The 19,763-nt window shown below is 46.4% G+C and overlaps 1 protein-coding gene across 2 annotated transcripts in view; it reads left to right on the plus strand.

The window, feature by feature from the left end:
• Positions 1 to 7,601: 7,601 nt before the first annotated feature.
• Positions 7,602 to 19,763, plus strand: part of LOC142578115 (uncharacterized) — a 104,342-nt gene continuing 92,180 nt past the window's right edge. For both annotated transcript variants that reach the window (XM_075687525.1, XM_075687526.1), the window contains exons 1-2: positions 7,602 to 8,071; positions 13,719 to 13,856. In XM_075687525.1, coding sequence (XP_075543640.1) covers positions 7,676 to 8,071; positions 13,719 to 13,856 — 534 coding nt within the window. In that variant the 5' untranslated portion in view covers positions 7,602 to 7,675. The remainder of the gene's footprint in view (positions 8,072 to 13,718; positions 13,857 to 19,763) is intronic.

The raw sequence follows: 19,763 nt of genomic DNA on the forward strand, positions 1-19,763 counted from the left end.
CTGTTTTCAAGTGCCTCGAGGATTATCTCTTTTTGCATTAGTAAGGCTGTTTCAGTGGACCTGTTTGGGCGGAAACCATGTTGTGACGGATTAATGAGGTTAAGCTTATTGCAAAAGTTCATGAGTCTTTTATGAATTATTCTTTCTAGGCCCTTAGAAAAAATCGGCAGAATAGAAATAGGTCGATAGTTGGACATATCGTTTTTATCGCCACTCTTGAAAAGTACAATTACTTTGGAGATTTGCATTAATTTGGGGAAGCAACCTGTTGATAACGCCAGATTATATATATAAGTCAGTAGGGGGGCAATAACGTTCAGCACATATTTAACTGGAATAATTTGTATGCCATCAATATCGCGTGATGTGCTATTTTTCAACGAGTTGAAGCTATTACATACCTCGCGTTCATCTGTCGGATCAAAATAAATGCTGCGATTATTCCTAGGAATAGTGCTGCTCAGAGATTGAGGGTTTTGAGAACTGCTGACAACATCTTTAAAAAATTTGTTAAATTCTTCGGCAAGCTCTGTGCCAGGTATGCGGCGGCCCTGAAAAACGAGATCTTTGATAACTGGCGACGATGGGGTTCTGTTTAGCAATTTGTTTAGTTTTTTCCACACGTCTGCACTATCCTTACAGGATTCCTGTTGGAACTGATGCTGCAGGAAGCGCCGCTTTTCATTTCTCATGAAGGAATTCAGCTTATTTCTATATTGCTTAAATATTTTCAAATCTAAAAGTGACTTCGTTTTGACAAACTTTTTATATAATCTACCCTTCTTTTTTATTCGTTTTAAACACTCACGGCTGATCCATGGCTTTCGGTTGTTATGATGTGGCTTTAAAATAATTTCTCTAAATTGTTCACAGTAAATGCGCTTAAAAATAGATATGAATGTTTCATATGCCTCATCTGCAGTGTCACAATGGAATACACCATCCCAGTTTTCATTCACAAGACTCGAGTAGAAAGATTCCAAAGTTACAGGGGTGATGTTCTGGATATTTACTGTCATCGAAGTTTGCGCATGTGTTCTTTTATCTTCACATTCAACAAAAAGGTATATCGGAAAGTGGTCGCTTATGCCATTACATACAACTCCTGATATCACATTTTTTACATCAATGTTGGTGATAAAAAGGTCTATCAAAGTCTCTGTGTAAATTGTAACACGTGTTGCAGTTTTAGTAGTGATAGCATGACCATTTGCTTCTACTGCCAAAAGAAAGGTCTCTTGCGCAGGGCAAGGTTTTAGCACATCAATGTTGAAATCACCCGCAAGTAGTAATTCCAAATTATTTACATTCACGTAGTTGAATAGCAATTCAATGTGGGAAATGAATTGATTGAATTGACCATTTGGCGGTCGGTAGATCACACAGTAGATGTATTTTCTCGATTTCAAGCATAGGCATTCAAAATCTTCAGTCAATAGAGACAGTTCAGGAATTATTTCACATTCTAGATTATTTTTGATGAGGATTTCAATTCCACCACCTTGTTTATTAGGTCTGTTTAGGAAAAAACTATTATATCCATCACGCCTGTAAACCTCTGTATCCGATGAATACCACGTTTCAGTCAACATTATTACATCGAAGTCAAAAACAAATTCATTTAGAAGAATAGAAAGCTCGTCTTCTTTATGCCTCGCTGATCTAATATTCAGATGAAAAGAGCTCAAGCCGATCTTCCTCGATGTATTAAATGTGGTGTTTATGTCGTGCGGAGACTGAGCCATTTTACAGGCGAGATGCAAAATATAAAAAAGTGAAGACACTTAAACCATTTTTTCCACGTCTTGAGCATTGCGAAGGTACAGAATCGATGACGATTCATCCTTCCGTGCAAGAACCCTACCATTGCTTGTCCAGACAAATTTCCAACCTTTTGCTTTCTTTTGTTCAATAGCCATGCCAAGTACTCGCTTTAGTGCAGGGCACAGGTGTTCGTTGATGAACAGCGGAGAGTTTGGTGAAAAACCCAGGTCCTCAGTTGATAGGCGCATTTTACGTGCTTTTTGGAGCACAGCGTCTCGCTTGGGGCGGCTTTTGAATTGTACAACGATATTCGGTACAGTGTTGGGTTTTTTTGCAGGGACGCGATGACAAATTTCAATGTCGCTTTTCGCAATAGGCTCCTTTAAAGCCTCCCCTATTTTATCAAGAGCATCAGGAAGGTTTTCATCTTCAGAGAAAGGGATCCCTTTAATCTCAGGGTTCCGATTCCTTGAATACTGCTCCGAGAAAGTCACTCGATCCTCAAGCTGTAAAACTTGCGTTCTGAGCGCTTGGCATTCTTCTAATAACTTTTCATTAGCCGCTTGGAGCTCTTTGTTTACTTTTGCCAGCTCATCACGTTCTTTCTTTCTGTCCTCGAATTCTTTATTGAAAAATTCGAGACTTGCCTTGACTTCCCTTAGGTCTTTTCTTAGATCCCGTTCAAGTTTAGCTTGAAATTCGCGCATTTCCTTCCTAAGTTCAGCAGATTCACTCATCTCAAATGCAACAAAAGAGTGCACACAAGCAACGGCGTTGGCAGCAGTTTGGGCAGAAAGGACAGAAATGGCACTTCACTGTATGGAAAACGTTCTAACCTGCAATGATAGCGGACAAGATTTAGATGGTCTCGTCAGGCTGCCCTTGCTGCTGCCAAGTGATTCCTCGGTGAAAGCGCGGCCCTTTTTGCAGCAGGCGCTTCCCTGGTGGACGTGACGTCACCGGCGTACTGTCGTCGTCACGCTGCCTGCCTTCCTCGCCGACGGTTGCTTCCTACACCGATGAATACCGGCCGCGCACTTGATGCTGCAATGATAGCGGACAAGATTTAGATGGTCTCGTCAGGCTGCCCTTCTGCTGCCAAGTCTGGGGTATGAGCCATTGATGATAACATTTTTGGTCATGCTGTTTTGTATGTTGTATGCGTGTTTGGAACGAATTTAAGCACTGTTCGCTTGACATTTCTGAGGGCATGTAGCCTCTGTCTTACGGGGCTATGAGGCATTGCATTTTTTATTTGATTGGGAGTTTTTGTGTTGCTATACAATTTTCTCATTGACACTTTTCCCCGAATTATAAGATTTGAGAAGTTGATTAATTAATTAGGGCTAGTTATTTAATTAAGCCGAATAAAAATTAATCTGAGTATCTCCAAGCGATGGCAAACAACATTACCTTGAGTCTGTTCAGCTACGTTGTATTTGCATATTTTTAATGTTTGGCTCAAATTACGTGGGACACCCTGTATATACGCATAGGTATATACATTGTTGGACTATGCGTATGACTTGCTGTTGAATTGACACCATGTAATTATTCGTCCTTTCATTAAAAATCGTCAGTCCCGATTTCTCTGTGCTAAACTTAAGGTCTAGGTTTGTCGCTGCCTTACCACAAATATTCGCAAGTGTATAAATCAGATGCGTTGTCCGCTAGTGGCAGAATGTCGTCATCATAGATCAGTCCGGGGACCTTCTGTTGCGCGATTTGTCTATTACTCATGCAAGATAAATCAGACCCTCATTAACTGTCTTCCAGTCGCCCCCCCTCCCCCCCCCCCCCAACAACAGTGCCACTTTGAAGTGATCGCGCATCGCGACAAGCTCGGAGAGGCCGGTTTTCACGCCTCATATTTCTAGCCACCCTAAAGCTGTGACGTGGGCGTTGCGCCGCTAAGCCAGACGGTGTGGGTTGGAATGCCAGCCGAGGCGGGCGCATTTCCACAGGGACGAAATGCAAGGAGTGTAGCGTACCGTGCATTGTATGGAAGTGGAAAGAACGCCAGTCAAAATTAATCGGGATTCTGCCACTACGACGTGCCTGATAATTATATCGTCGTTTTTGCTCGTAACACCGAAGGGTTTATTATAATTCACCTTAAACAATCAATCTATTCGCAGCAAAGCACTCATCCTAAAATTCCGATATTTTCCGTCCCAACCCAGATGTAATCGGGTCCGCACTGCCCCATCTTTTACGAATTACGGAAAAACATTATCCAATGCTTTCCCCCAGGCAGTTGTTATTAAGGTAAATAGCATTATTTGCCTTTATTAAGCATTACGAATCTATCTATCTATCTATCTATCTATCTATCTATCTATCTATCTATCTATCTATCTATCTATCTATCTATCTATCTATCTATCTATCTATCTATCTATCTGTCTGTCTGTCTGTCTGTCTGTCTGTCTGTCTGTCTGTCTGTCTGTCTGTCTGTCTGTCTGTGTCTGTCTGTCTGTCTGTCTGTCTGTCTGTCTGTCTGTCTGTCTGTCTGTCTGTCTGTCTGCTCCATTCATTCCTGATGACGCAAGGAAACCAAGCCTGATCCCAAGAATGCCCAGAAATCTGTTAGAGCATTTAATGCTCTCGCACACCTTGTTTGATGTACCGTGGCGCTGAGGCGTTTCCTGTACAATGTAGGAGAATACATTGTAAAGACAGAGGTGTACGGTTGGGTGCATCTGTTCTAAGTTCATCAACTTGAATTGCGTCAAGAAAACCTGTCCGAGTATTCGCACCTGCTTTATTAGGTGCCTACTGCACCATAAATATACAGGCGGTCTTCTTTAACGGCCAAATATTAAGGAATAGATCAATGTAAATCTTCCTGACATTATTGCTATCATTCGAGTGTTCAGATGGTAACCTCCGGATACGGAGCAAGTTGAGCAGTTGTGTGCGCAATTTACGAATGTATGTTAATTATCATTTAAATAATTGTTTTTGGGTGGCTAAAGCAAATTAGCAGTCTGGAGCCTGTCTTCGACATATTGTAGGTGAGCGAATATATGCTTATTAATCATGCTTCTGTAAGAACTAAGAACAAATATTTTGTAATTAAGCGTTCTCTGAAAGCCTAACTGACGCGGTAAAAGATCGTGGATAACATCGACCTGACCGCTTCCAGCCTTGTGAGATACTGTCATGAAAGGCAAGCCTCCGTGAGCATGTTCCTTGCGGCCCGACGACTGCCGATATTTATTCCAATCGTTTTTCCGAAGGCAAGCCGTTTAAAGTTGAAATGTCAATGTAGCAACGAACGTGCGCTGCCGAAAGCGTGCTTGGTCACAGAAACGATGCACGATTGAATGATAGTGCAGATTTAGCGCGTCATTGCTCTCAAGGCATTGCGCTGCCGCCAACGGAAGCAGGATAACGAAGTTCAACTGCTTGGCAGCTTCTTACGGGGCCGTGCCAGCCAAGGGCGGCAATACTGACGTCACAGGCGCATTTTTTTTTGTGGGTTTCGCTTTAAGAAAGGGATAATGCTACAAATGGCAGTGTCATTCGTTCTTGTCTCGAGGATTTAAACACGGGTTTTAATGCTCTCCACACCGCGTTTGTTTCCAAGAGCAGGTGTAAGCAGGAAAACGTTCACTCACACCCAAAAACACACAAACACCCTCGCACGCACACATACGCACGCTCTCTCTCTCGCACGAACACACACTCTCTTCCTCACAAGCACTCACACGCTCTCTCCATCGCACGCACCTATATCCATGCGCACACAAAGACGCACACTTTTGTCCGCAGGCATGCATGCTGAAAGACAAATACGCACGGTCGCACACGTGCACATTCACACGCCGCCATGCATGCGCCGCAAGCACGCAAGCGCACGCACACATGCACTAACACGCAGATGCAGGCATGCACACACACCGCGAACGCTCACACACGCATACACGCACTTTCGTGCAAGCATATACAAATATGGAGGCACTAGCACGCGCACACACTCTCCCCTCGCACGCACACACACGCACAGTCTCTCTCTGCCTCGCACACACACACACTTTCTGTCTCCATCGCACGCCAACGTACTCTCTCTCACACGCACGTACTCTCTCTCCATCCGTCATAAGCACACACACACACACGCACGCACACACACACACACACACACACACACACACGCACACACACACACACACACACACACACACACACACACACACACACACACTATACGCACGCACAGGCATCCATGCGCACACAAACACGACGCACAGATTTGTTCGCAATCGTGCATGCTGAAATTCGAAAACACGTTGGCACGCGTACACGTTCACACGCGGCCATGCATGCACCGCAAGCACGCGCACATGCGCACGCACACACGCCGCGAACGCTCACACACGCATACACGCAGTCGCGCGCATGCAAACGCAAATACGGAAGCACACGCCCGCACAATCATACACAGAGCGCACAGGCGCATACAACCCTACCCAGGCGTGTTCAAGACATGCACACGCGAATCACTCTGTACCATCTCGGCTGCTTCTCAAAAACCTGCACGTGCTAACAGGCTGCATAACACTCCCTCTACCATTACCTTAGACACGGCGGCCGCATTTCGATGGGGGTGAAATGCGAAAACACCCGTGTACTTAGATTTAGGTACACGTTAAAGAACCCCAGGTGGTCCAAATCTCCGGAGTCCTCCACTACGGCGTGTCGCATAATCAGAAAGTGGTTTTGGAATGTAAAACCCTAAATTGAATTGCCATTACCTTCTCAATGCCAACAGTAATAAAGCGCTTTATGGTTTAAATTTGGCGCTTCTTCAAGTCATTTTGCCCTCTGGCGGGAGGGTGCAAAACGATTTCCTCCTGTAGTGGGACTTCACCGCCCCTGTCTGACCTTTTTTAACTGCTTTAACGCACCACCAATGTTCTGACTAAGTGCCAAAGTACATATGTTGTTAGAAGGGGCTACCCTCTTGTTGTAGTGAGTTGAAACTTTCTGACCCTCAGCCGATATTCTGAAATATAATTTTGAAAAAAAAATTTCCCATTGAATTACACTTGTGCGTTGCTGTGAAGTTCCGAAGGAGAATGTCCAGAATTCCTGGACATGATTCCGAAGCGCGCGTTATAGGTTCCCGAGTCCACAGGCGTATGTGCCATTGATCTTGGACCCCTTTTGCACGATCACCAGGATCGGCCCATATAATGATTTTTTTCTGTTACCGGACGCCGAAAAAAAAAAAACTACGGAAGTTTGTCATACACTGCTTTCGCTGTAAAAGGCAGCAGTAAGTTGACCGCCAAGTATACATACATAGATTGATTTGTCGGAGCTTTAGAACGTGTGTGAGGAGTGGTGGCGTGGGCGGATGGGGGGGGATATGCCACTTAATTTCGGGGGGGGGGGGCGGGCCCTCCCCCCTCCCCTGGGTGCGTGCCTGATGTAGCTACAACACACAGCCACCACCACTACTACATGTGTATAATTTCCATAAATTCGCATTTGCACTCGCGAAATCTCACGCTGCAACTTCTCGTAAGACGCTGATCTTTTTGGCTATACGATTTAGGCGTCATATCCGCTCCACCTTGGCTGCTAGTGCGAATGAAGCTTAAAAACACTGCGTATTTTGTTCTAATTTTATGAAATTGGACACGTGGACTTTTCAGCCTGCCACAGAGATGGGCAGAACGTCGCGAAATGATCGCACGATTGCTGATAAGCTGCTCGTCTTGCTCTGCATCACGTCGAGAGCCCGACGTTATGGAACCAGATACCGATGCACGCACATGCGCGATTGCATCAAAAGATATTCTGGCGGATTCTGGCAAGGAATTGTGGCAGAAGTGGCACCGTGTAGCACAGGGCCAGGATAGCCGTAGCGTTAGGCCTGCTAAGGAATTCAGACGCTGTCATGGATGCAGTTGCAGATCCGAACAATGCGGCACCTGCACTCCATGTGCCCCCGTTCCAATTCATTGCGCGTCTCATCGCTGTTCCCTTGCTGGCTAGACTTCTCGACCGAGTGTTTCAAGTTTACCATGAAGCCAAGACTCGTTTATCGTGGATGGCCGCCCTTGTGGAAGCAGCCGAAAGCACCAGTGCGATCATCGTGCTAGTGTGGGCGCCTGTTCTTAGGGCAGCACTGTCGCCGCAACTTCAGCACGCGGACGCGCTTGCATGTCGTGCCCTGCAGGAACTGGAGCAACGTTACCCGATAGCCTTCCGCCAGCCCGAAGAGATCATCGGCCATGTGGTCGCCTTGGGCCAAGAAAAGGCCACGCAACTGAGGCGTTTCGTCAGGTCCAAGGTACGTCGTCGCCGGCATATGGGTGAGGCCATAACTGTAAATGTTGCCGAAAGTAACGCTAAAGCTGCTATGACACACACCATGTACGGAATGAAACGCAAATATGAGAAAATGAACTAGAAGGCAATTTTTTTTCTACTACGGTCGCCGGTGTGCACGACAACGGGTTGATTCGTTTGACACATTCTTAGTTTCGGGGAGAGTGCGCGGTTACTTCCGATTACGCATCTCATTTTGAAGTAATCGGACATAAACGGGCTAATTTTTTTCATACCATTGGCGCTTCATTCCGAGTGATAGCACACGGTTGGCATAGTTACAGTGCTTTAGCTTTCGGCACAACAGCTTGCCTGACCTGGCTTCCGAACGATATGTTCTGCAGCTGTTTTCTTTCATATTGCTGCGTGCTTTATTGTCACATCACCTTGACATCTGACCATGAGCATGGGAGCGCGTGACATCACGTCATTTGCGAACTGTCGCACTTTAAGAACTTTGTGCGCAAACGCTATGTGCCTAGCTACTCCCCGTGCGCGCGACGTGCCCACAATGGTCGAATATTGTCTGCGGTTCACTGCAGAGGCTGCTAGGTGGTTTCGTCTGCAACGGTGGCCCTAACAAGAGTATCAGCCATGTACAGGGTGTTTTTTTTTGGGGGGGGGGATAAGAAATAGACATTCTAGGCGTCTTTCTGCCGTCGCCGTGAGGTTCCGTATAAAGTCGAAGGGCGATAAATTCGTCATCGCACGCCGTATGTTGTATGTGCCAGTGAAAGGGTGCGAGGGTGAGCCGCTGATCGCGGCTCAAACTCACGCACTCAAGGGAGGAAAGTGGGGAGGAAGAGCGCCGTCTTCCGTCGCGCGCAAGGCTCCGAGGGGCAAGTGGGGAGGGCTGGAGGGCGTTATACAAGGGCGACCACGCGTACCTGTCCAGGCCGCTCTATCTTGAAAGCTACCTGTGTCAGGGACAGAGTTCATGCGAGAGGCAGCACGAAGGTCAATTCGTTCGCTTCTGATGCCGCGCTTCTTCACTCCAGCGTTTTGACAGCGAGTTTCCGCAGCCATCGAGTGAGATGTGTTCATGTTTTCTTATGCGCGTGTGATACCATGCTTGTTAATTTAGTTCGTATGCCTTTGTTTACGCGTCTATACGGCCGATAATACTACTATCTTTACTGCGTATAGCTGTGCACTACTTTGCTATCGCAATTCATGCTTCGCACTTTGGGCGAAACGGCGAGTTTTTTTTTGGACAATACCCATACTTTACAAAAAGGCTTTCGCCATGAGATACCTTTCGTTACATGCCAGCTTTACGGCGACGCAGAAACACGTTCCGCTGCTTAAGTTACTCTGAAAAGACTAATTAACAAAACATTTTATTTACTTTTTTATTAGTGCATTGGGGTTATTTCTCTATATGGCACATTTGGAGGCAGCTATATTTTCATCAATCCAATCTTTTAAAAATATTGAAAATCGCACCTTGTTCGCCGTATTCACCATCACATTCCAAAGCTCACTCGAGGCGATATCGAGGCTGAATGCTTTCCGCTGTGTGACAGACGGCAGCGCCCCGTACATATGTGTCGGGCGAAGTTTCAATGATAGCATGGCGCGGTAAATCCTTACGCGACGCCCAGCCGCACACACTTGCCGGACAAAGCGTGTTGTACCAGCAGGTGCCGCGACTGGTCGAGAGCTTAAGTTTCAAACTTACTCGAGCTTGTTGTCGCGGGACGTGTCGGTCTGGTACGAATAGCGAGGCCTCCTTTCCTGCGCTCCTCCGGCGCTCAGTTTCGATATTGCCTGTATTTGCAGTTGCAATCCGATTAGATATATGTCGAACTAGGCGCAGTTTTCAAGATATATAAAAGTGATGTTGCATTAAAATGTGACTGCCTACAAATTCAGCCTTGAAACAACTGCCCCTAAGGCACTAATAAGAACGTAAAATTTGTTTTAATTAGTCTTGCGAAGATCACGTTATTAGCGGCAAAGTATGTCCGCCTCGCCTAGGAACTCTGTGAATCACCACATCTGGTTGCAAGCTACAGCTCTTTTATGAAAAATCTACTATCTAAAAAAGAAAGCACCCTTTATATAGCATCAAAGTTCATTGAGGTCTGTTTCATCTTTTATGTCTTAAGTTGTACAACAAAATCGGCAACTTAATTTTCTTCCTAGCCGTATGTTTTCCATTTATTCAGTTTATTTAGTTTCTGATGTGCTTAACCTGGAGTACAATGAACTTTGGCTATCTTATTGCCAGGAGAGTGGCTTGTGTTAGGAAACTGCGAACGCGCACGTCTGAACACCTGTTGACGTGGATATAAAGCACAAGCTAACGCACGCTTCGTTTTGAGCCAGTAAGTGCTGGTAGATTCGCGGAAGGAGATTCGCGGAACATCGCTGCTCGCCCTCAATTGAAGCAGCTCAGAAGAAATGGTAGTATGTTTTGTAAACAGCCTGACGGTTTACAGCTGTAGCTCTCAGCTGCCAACGTGTACGTATGTCCATCTATCGGCAACTCCAGAATCTATTACTTGTGCTGGCAACACTCTCCAAATAAACAAAGGTGGCAACGACATCCAGGTTCACTGTGGCTCTTTTGCTGGGTGATGCGCTCACGCGTTTCTCGTTCGTGGCGTCGAATCGACGTGCTTCGTCAAAGCCGAAAGTATCCTTGCTGGCGGTTACCTTATTTTGATCGGTCTCAAGGACTCCAGTGTCAAAACCACGGAAATCGCTGCGCTCTGCGTGCCAATGTCCGGCCGGCCCAGCGAGCTGCATCAGATGTTTTTGTTTAAATACAGAGAACCTCTCAAGTGAGCCGGATGTTTAAAAAAGGAGGTGTTTACGCGTGACGGGCCTCCAAAAGGTGCATGCGCTTGTTCGCAGCACTGCTAAAGTTTCGATACTTGACTGTTGTCGACATTCACAGCCGACTCCGCACTGAGACTGGTGTTGTAGTATATCCCATGGAGCATCGCATAATAAATAGATAGCTACGTCTGTCTTGATTTCAGAAGCCAAATACAGATATTCTGCACTGAGGCTAAAAACTGTAACGCTATCTCGTCATTGTGTCTTGGGATAAAAACAAATTAGAGTTCAGTTTTGAGTCGGGGCTGCACCTTTTTTTTTTAATAGTTAGCTATTACGTATAAGGTAGTCTGCATCCGATGACTGGTAGCTATTCGTGCTTGTAGTGCGCAGTGTTCGAGGTAGGGCTCGGGCTTGCAACTACAGCCGACACGAGCCGCCTGTAGAAATTCTGAAAGCCAAGTGAAAACAACCAATCGGACCAAGTTTAATTTTTTCTCGCAGGTTTCCAAAATTAGCGAATGTTTTCTTTTGGGCAAAGTAACTTGTATTAGTGCAAATGCACGAGCTCGAAATGAACTCAACTAGTTGTAATGGAATTTAGGTGTGTGCTCAGTGTCGGAAAACAAACTAGCAGCGCTGTGCGCAGGTCAAACGCTCCAAAGCTAGAACGACCGTTGCTTGCGGCTGCTTGTAAATTTCTTGCCAGCAAATAAACTGACAATTGAACTCATTGAATGAGGAAACGCAATCTTCTGCTTGCACTGCTAAACTTAAGGATGCTATGAAAACGATCTGTCGCCTCGCTGCATAACATGTATCATGATCAACTTTAGATCTTCCGAGACAGTTGTCATTCCTGCTACCGTGCCTGCAGACAAACGCACATTAGCGAGAATATTCCTGCTACTTAGAGCATTAGTAATACTAATGCTGGAGCAGAAAGCTGTATAGAAACAAAGCCAAACGAAGCTTAAACCTACATCACTACTATTTATCATATCGCCTACCTAAGCGAATCACACTCCGCTATTTGAAACGCCAGCAAGATGTTGAAAGCAGTGTTCTGCTCGCAGGGAAGAAGTCCCGATTGAAGTGTTTCGAACAAACTGGCATAATATTAGTTGTCACCTTTCTCGATGCGAAGTTTCTTTCCTATATCTCTCTCCGATGCGCGGCGTCTGCTTTTTTCGTCATATATATATATATATATATATATATATATATATATATATATATATATATATATATATATATATATATATATATATATATATATATGTTTCGTACATTTCTGTGTTTTCACCTCTATGGCACACATAATTGTACACAGCAAATCTTTCGACATGCGTTTTTTTTTCATTTTCGGGCTTGTTAGCGGCGGCATCCCGACGATTTGAGAACTACGAGACATTCAGCGCATGCGGTGATAGGAGGGCTTCTTTCGCTTCAAACCTGAACCAGGATCAGCTGTTTCTCGACGCGGCCACTTGGGGGCGAGCATTTAATTCGAGTCACCGGTAGGCTCAATAGAAAATTAGTGCCCTAAACAACCACTGCGACTGCACCGCATGGCTGTACAAAATTTTTCTTAAGTGTCTCAATGACTACGGCCTTCTGCCACTCAGGACGGCCTCTTGTGTTCGGGTAGCGGCTACGTTCTCAAGAATAGGTAATGTAGAAACGCTTGTGTACAGCTTTCCAAGAGCGTTAATAATCTCACGCGAGCGCCGACCGGCACGATTCTCTGCGCTATGTCGCCGAACATAGCCGCGAAAATGTCGACGGCCGGTGCATCGGCACTGAACCGTAGTCTTATCTGAGTATTGTGCGCTATGATATTTCGGTATTCTCCTCATAGCTCCCGGTGCTTACCCGCTTCAAACATAGACAGACGGGTGCACACATGCTGCTGCGCGCATGATGGTTACATTAAGCGGTTAGAAACGATAGACGCGCTGATAAAAGGCAGGGCCTATACGCCGGGGTCATCAGAATAGCGAACGATGCTCTGACACTAGGACGTTCTGCGCGCATTCGGCTACCCTTGCTACTTTCCAGCCGTGCTGCTAACTCCAACGAAATTTCACGAGATTTGTATGCAGAGAAATAGGAACTTTTGTCCAAACCTAGGCAAATTTAGCGCTATGAACCTGAGACGGTGAAAGTGCTGACGCGACAGGGTGTTCTCATTTCAGTCACCGAAAACTTCCTTCATATTACTAAGCGAACTATGACTTTAGATCATACTGTAGAGTAGCGAACGCATATGGCGCCCGTAAACGTCAAGCTGTGGACCCCTGCGCCCCTTAAAGTATACTAATACTGCGATTCTGCCGCTCTTACCTGTATCTGGGTTGTCAGTGTCAGTTCACTCTGGATGAAATACTTAGCTGCAAGCCACGACACAGAACATATACTGGAACACAAAGCAAAGTAAGATATTTTAGAACGAGCTTAGAAATAACATCAAACCGTATAATTTCCCGTTTAATTTTATAGCAGAAGCAAAAATGTGTCATTACAGAAGTCAGTCATGTTGAAAAACTCAGCAACCATACTTTGGTGAAAGCAAGGGCAATCTAGTATTTATTTCTATCCCAGTTAGCTAAAAGATGGCTTTGGAAGTTGGCAGTACAGAGATTCCATTCAATCTCCCGGGGCATAGCATGCCATGTCTGCTACCGAACAAAAGCAAGACACCCATGAAACCTAAAGGAAAGCCTCCCGCGTGGCATCCTCACCTGTGACCATCGGACTTTGCAGTTTTCCAAACGCTGACGCTCACTTCGTGATCACAGTTTGTGCACGCGTCCATGCAGGTGGATGCAATACGGACATTGGCCGCGGCTGCTAAGAATGTGATCGCCCATCCGGTAGCAGCCTTGAAAACTGTTCTTCGTATGCTTTGGATCGATGCTCACCTGGTCGTCCTCATGGCAGATCAACGTATGGACGCGGTATGTACACAGCCTCCGTGTCTCCATGTATGCCGATCTGTCGCATTGTTGTCGTTCGGTGAGTGTCATAAATTGACCCCCTTATTCTCACACAATCCTGGATTCGAAGCTGTTCACCCCCCATGATGATGATGATGATAATTTAATGGCATCCCCATGGAAACGGGGCGGGGCCACATATATAGTCAAATAGCATGCGTGATTTAGTCAGGTATGCTATATATGCTTTTTATCTAGCATTTCTTGTATGAACTTTCTACCCGCCGTGGTTGCTCAGTGGCTACGGTGTTGGGCTGCTGAGCACGAGGTCGCGGGATCGAATCCCGGCCACGGCGGCAGCATTTCGATGGGGGCGAAATGCGAAAACACCCGTGTGCTTAGATTTAGGTGCACGTTAAAGAACACCAGGTGGTCAAAATTTCCGGAGTCCTCCACTACGGCGTGCCTCATAATCAGAAAGTGGTTTTGGCACGTAAAGCCCCAAATATTATTATTATTATTGTATGAACTTTCTGAAAGTTTCTTTTCCCCCTTGAAGATCTACATTGTACCGCTAACTATGACTGTCCGAGATTCGGCCGTATCAATCTTTCCCTGCTCTTGAAGCTTTCTATGTTTCACTGATTCGTCAGTGAGCGCCGAATACGCACTGCAGGAAAGCCAACTTACACATTTGCTACAGCTTAGATTCGCAGTACCGCGCCAGCGTCGACTGGCCAGCTGGTCAGTGCCTGATAACGACGCGAAGCGACGAGCTCAGCAAGAGTTGCCCATGCGCACAAAGTTCACTAGAAGCGCAAGTTGCGTCTGCTAGGCATGGCACCACCCCTGTCGCGATTAACTGAGCTTGCCTGCTTATCGGAGACAGCAAGCGCGCGTGAACACGGGCTTCTCTTAGGATCTGGGAAAAGAAATCAAAGCCCCTTTCTAAAAGAAAGATGGTTGAACGCCACGCTACCCAGGTGAGCTGCCTATCTCTGCATTGCATTACGCGCGTCGCGCAGTGCATTCCCCGTCGTCACCAGGGTAGGCCCCGGGTGCAGCGAACGGCAGAAAAAGAGGCTGCCGTACGCGAACGTAAGCGTGAGCGCAATCATGCCCGTAAGGCGGATCCCGTGTATCGGCAACGGCATGCAGAAGCCATGTGGGATACGCTTGCCCAGTCAAGATGCCCACTGGTCTTGTGATTGTCAGCGTGTACAACAGACCAAACACGTCTCGTTGTGATGCGGAAACGTTCCTGGCAGAAATGATGAAGACCTTAAAGCCACTTAGCAAGCCGATCCTCGAGTGCCGTGACATTAACATCGATGTGGTGAAAGAGCAAAGAGCACGGCAAATAGATCGAGATTTTCATACTAGATCGCTACTCGTTGAAACTGAGGACGCTGCAGAGTCCCACGACGCAACACCGTTCCTGCATTGATCTCAAGTTTGCAAGTAGGCTGTGTCACGTTACGATGGCAGAGCCTTTGACCGTCTACCACAGCGATCACAAGGCAATACTGTGCAAGTGTAGAGTCGTCCGGGAAAGTGTGTGCGTGTGCGTGTATTCAACGGCTACATGATCTAAAATAAAGGCTATGTAACTTAACGAATGTGTCTTCATTCAACGTTAGAAAAATATAATTCTAAACAAACAATTAAATCACATATGCATAGCATCGGTTCGCTCAGAATTTACTGGGTTCGTTGCGTGGTCGCTGGCTTGGGCATTCACTTTGATTCACGTTGCAATGGGAGAAAGCTTCGCGTTCAACCATCTTTCTTTAAGAAAGCGGCTTTGATTTCTTTGTTCCAGCAATACTGCAAACGTTCCTTGCTTATCTCGACTGCTGAGCGGCTGTCGCTTCCAGTTAAGTCTAAACCTTTGAAGGGCGTTCGTTACCAGCGGTTCTTACTGGGTGAATCCCTTCGCATTGCAATGGGATGTGCTTACTGGTCTCCGGATTGACAACAGCGCCGCCCCTTGAGTGGATAAAACGCTACGTTCTCAAGACATGGGCTCCGAGATTGCGCGCTGGCCGGATTTTCTACAGCCGGCCAATTCGAACGGAGAGAGTGCAAGTTTAGGGGTGGACATGGCCGGGTCCGTCTGTGCACTGCGGTGCTTGCAACCGAGCACTTTTCATGCGTCGGGGAGGCTATCGAGCGTTCCGGTATTGTTACTGCGGATTGTATGACTCGAGAAAAGGATGCTTTTGCGCTGCTATGTGATCCCTTAGATTTGTAAATGACCACTGATAGACTCTCCAAGGGGCAAAGGGCATGCTGGTGCCTATTCATTCTCAAATGTGCTTATTTTTCTCTACACACAACCTCTCACAATGCATTCACGTTGGTACGTAGAACTGTGATGAACCTGCAAAAGTTCTCATGCCGGAAAAGCATTCTTCGCAATTTGAGGGTTATATAACGTGTGAAAGCTGAGATAGTTGGTAAGGATTCATAATGCAAAATAGGGGTAAGGCGTGCAGACATGGATATGAGAGAAGTGGACAGCACGAGCGCCGACTATCAATTGAAGGAAGCACTGAGGCGAAGAAAGAAAAAACACACTGATCTGCGCATGCTCTGGAATGGTAGCACCACGTGTCAATCGGGTACGCGTGCCGGTCTACGTGGGAGATAACTGTTAAGGCAATTTATCTCTTCCTTATGTAAGGTAGTCGAAGGCTGACTCACGCACGCACTTCCACCATTACTGATATGCCATGCCTCGGCCAAAAGACGCCTATCTTCATTGCTATGCATATACAATATCGCGCATTCATCTTACTCAAGTGTGCAGTTACGATCTTGGCATTCTTGGCAATGTAAGAAAAGACTGGAAGGCGATCCACCGGTTAACGACATTTTATGTTCCATTAGCCTCCGATTGATACACCGCCCCGTTTGCCCTACGTAGAAATGGCTACAGCTAAAGGGAACTTTATATACCGCACCCATACGACAGTCAGTAAAATTGTTGTTCCTTATGTACTTCACTGGACAAATATTTTCTTTTCTTGCCTTTCACCTGCTCCTTTTTCCTCTGCACGGCAGCACATACTTTGCCTAGCTTATTGGGAGTAGTCAAACAACACCTTATCTACTTGCAGCGTTTTTGAGCTTTTGCGATACTGAATAAATGTAGGGAATAGCCACTACTATTTTTTTCTTTGCTATTACTGCTTTCTGTAATCACGTCCGTTCCCCTCAAAATCGACTTATTCAGGCGTTCAGCCATAGCGGCCACTGCCAAGTTAGGACAACCTGCTTGTAATAGGCGCCGGACCTGTGCATTAACACTGGCGCTCATTTTGTGCGTACACAACCTGTTGAGGAAAGACTTCAGGCACGACATGGCAATTTTTTTTGCAACTTTTTACTGGCAACTTTTTTTACTACTTTGGAATGCTTGGATTGAAAGTTTGACAATGGCTTCGAAGATCTAGGGGAGTACTGCTAACACACGTGATTTTTTTTCGAAGACCAAGGAAATGTCTAAAAACTGTATTACGCGTCTCTGTGGAAATTCCGTGATAAACTTTTTTTAGGACGTAGCATGATCCGCCCACGGAAACATGCTGCAATCGCTCGTACGCATAGATTTGGGTGCATGTTTGAAAATCGCAGCTGGTCAAAATTCATCTTGAGCCTCCCACTGCCACGTGACTCTTAATATATCGTATTATTGGCACGTACACCCCTAAAAACTTTAGAGCGCAGATCTAAGGCGCCCGTTCCTGCGTGTAACGCCGGCGTAACCGAGCGAACGAGCACAGCGAAGGATGAAAGAGCGAACGCGGGGCGCAGCGGGGGTGAAAGACGGCGATAGTGAAGAGAGCGCGAAGAATAAAGCGGTGGAGGAGGGTGCAGCGGAACCATGATGGGGAAAGGGGAGTAGGAGGGTAGGGCGAAAGCGTGAGAAGAAAAGCGTAGTGTCGCGCAAAACAGGCTCTGCGGCAACGACCGCTACGAGATGGCGCCATGGTAGCACGCCTTCGTACATTCACCGATACCATGTATGGAAATAAAGCTCTGGAGGAGGAGAGGTCTGTCCGCGGTGGTCGCTGTGAATCGCGTCCCTGCGTCACGCACGCGCCGCCTCTCGCGATCTCCCGATTGCCCTCTAAAAAAGTTTACACCCATTGGGTTGCATATCTGCCGCAGAACAATAATCGTAATCTGCCTTGCTTGCGTTTCCTTTCTTGAAAACGCCGCACCCGCTACTTTACTGTTGGCAATGCTATGTCATGCTGATAATGCGCAGGCCGTTCCTTACTGAGAAGTACCGGGCTCGCAGCGTTAAAGAAAGAAAATTCGGACAAGACAGATGACGTTTATTGTTGTGTGTCTAGATACAACTCAAAGGGTGTAAACCTTTCTTTGAGTGTGGCGATGCAGTCGCTCCACACTTTGATCCATTTGCAATGCGTCGCTAGAGACAGATTGTCCTCGCCCGCCTATATATCGCCAAATGAAAACACTACAGAGCTGCGCTCAAATTCCGCTTTACGCAGTATCGTAATCGTCGGTGTATTCTATTTTTCTTCGCCGCAATTGCCACAGTAACGCTATGTTGAGTTAAGTGACCAACTGTAATGAGGGTCCCTTGGCCATTTGATTTAGATTTTGAACCCTTTTCACTAAGAGGAACCAATGTTGCGCGTATTGGCACGCATCAGCTCACAAGCGCAATCATTCAAAATTACTATACTATACTATGTAATTACACTATTATACTAGGTAGAGAAAGGAAACGTTTATGCTTGTCTTTGTATCTTGAGCTCCTTTTTTCAGCAAACGGAAAAACGTAAGTCGCACTATTAAGTATGCCAGTCTGGGCCTGCGTCGCAGTGACTTGTTTTTACATTCCTTGTGGGTCAGTCGAGGAAGCACGTTGATTTCACTAATACAGAGATGTCCCAACGTAAAATGCGCCACACTGCACCTAAGTTTTGTGTGAGGCATGGGCCCCAAAGGAATTTTTGTAGAATAACTTTCGTACTCTTTTTGTGATATTGCTCGAAAAATGAACTACTTAATTCAAGAGCTGTGGATAACAGAACTACAATGCATGCTCGCAGAAAATGCGTGGCAACTCGAACCAAAGCCATCGCCCCATTCTTGGTACGCGCCATCATTCTGAAACAAGCAGCTGCCTTAGGTGGCTGCGATGATCGGCGCCGCCCCGTCGAGCCCACTGCATACGCTGCAGGGAGCCTAAATTGGTGTCTTTCTTCGTCTCTTCAACAAGCAAGTTACTCTCACCTGCCTCTTGCTGTGGCCTTATCCCCAAAGTTATAACAGCTGCGTCGAGTGTTGTCTAGGACAACGTCTCTCGTGTGGCGCACGCAGATAGACGTGTCGATCATTTTTTATTGAACGCGGTAACCGTCAAGAGCAAGAGATACCGAGCAGCCAGCCTCCGCGCTGTGCGAGTGCATTTGGGGTATTTACTGCAGATCTCACGAACTGTGAAAACCAATTATATTGTTATTGTGCACTTGGACAGGACCGCGCCCGCAGTAGAGACGAAGAGGAAGTGGTCAGCTGTCTACTGGAGCTGCGACCTTTGTACCAGCCTGCGCGTTTGCCGCTATCTTCCCCCACGTAAATAATTGTATATGCGTTTGTGCGCCGGGTTTCCTCTCCGTTGCTTCTTTTCGACAAACCGACGAAAATAGGAGCATAAGCCCACGAAGCTGCGCGCATCTTCTGCTGAGCAGGATACGGGAAAGTTCTTCACTGCGTGAATCTTGTCAGCATAAATTTGTATGCTGACAGCACTGACAAGGTGGCCAAGAACTTTGACTTCGCGGTGTCCAAAATGGCACTTAGAAGAGTTAAGTTGAAGGCCAGCCTCCTTAAGGACTTCAAGACTAGCAGCCAAGCGACTGAAGTGGTTGTCGAACGAAGGGA

Source organism: Dermacentor variabilis, chromosome 4, assembly GCF_050947875.1.
Source record: "Dermacentor variabilis isolate Ectoservices chromosome 4, ASM5094787v1, whole genome shotgun sequence".
NCBI classification, from domain to species: Eukaryota; Metazoa; Arthropoda; class Arachnida; order Ixodida; family Ixodidae; genus Dermacentor; species Dermacentor variabilis.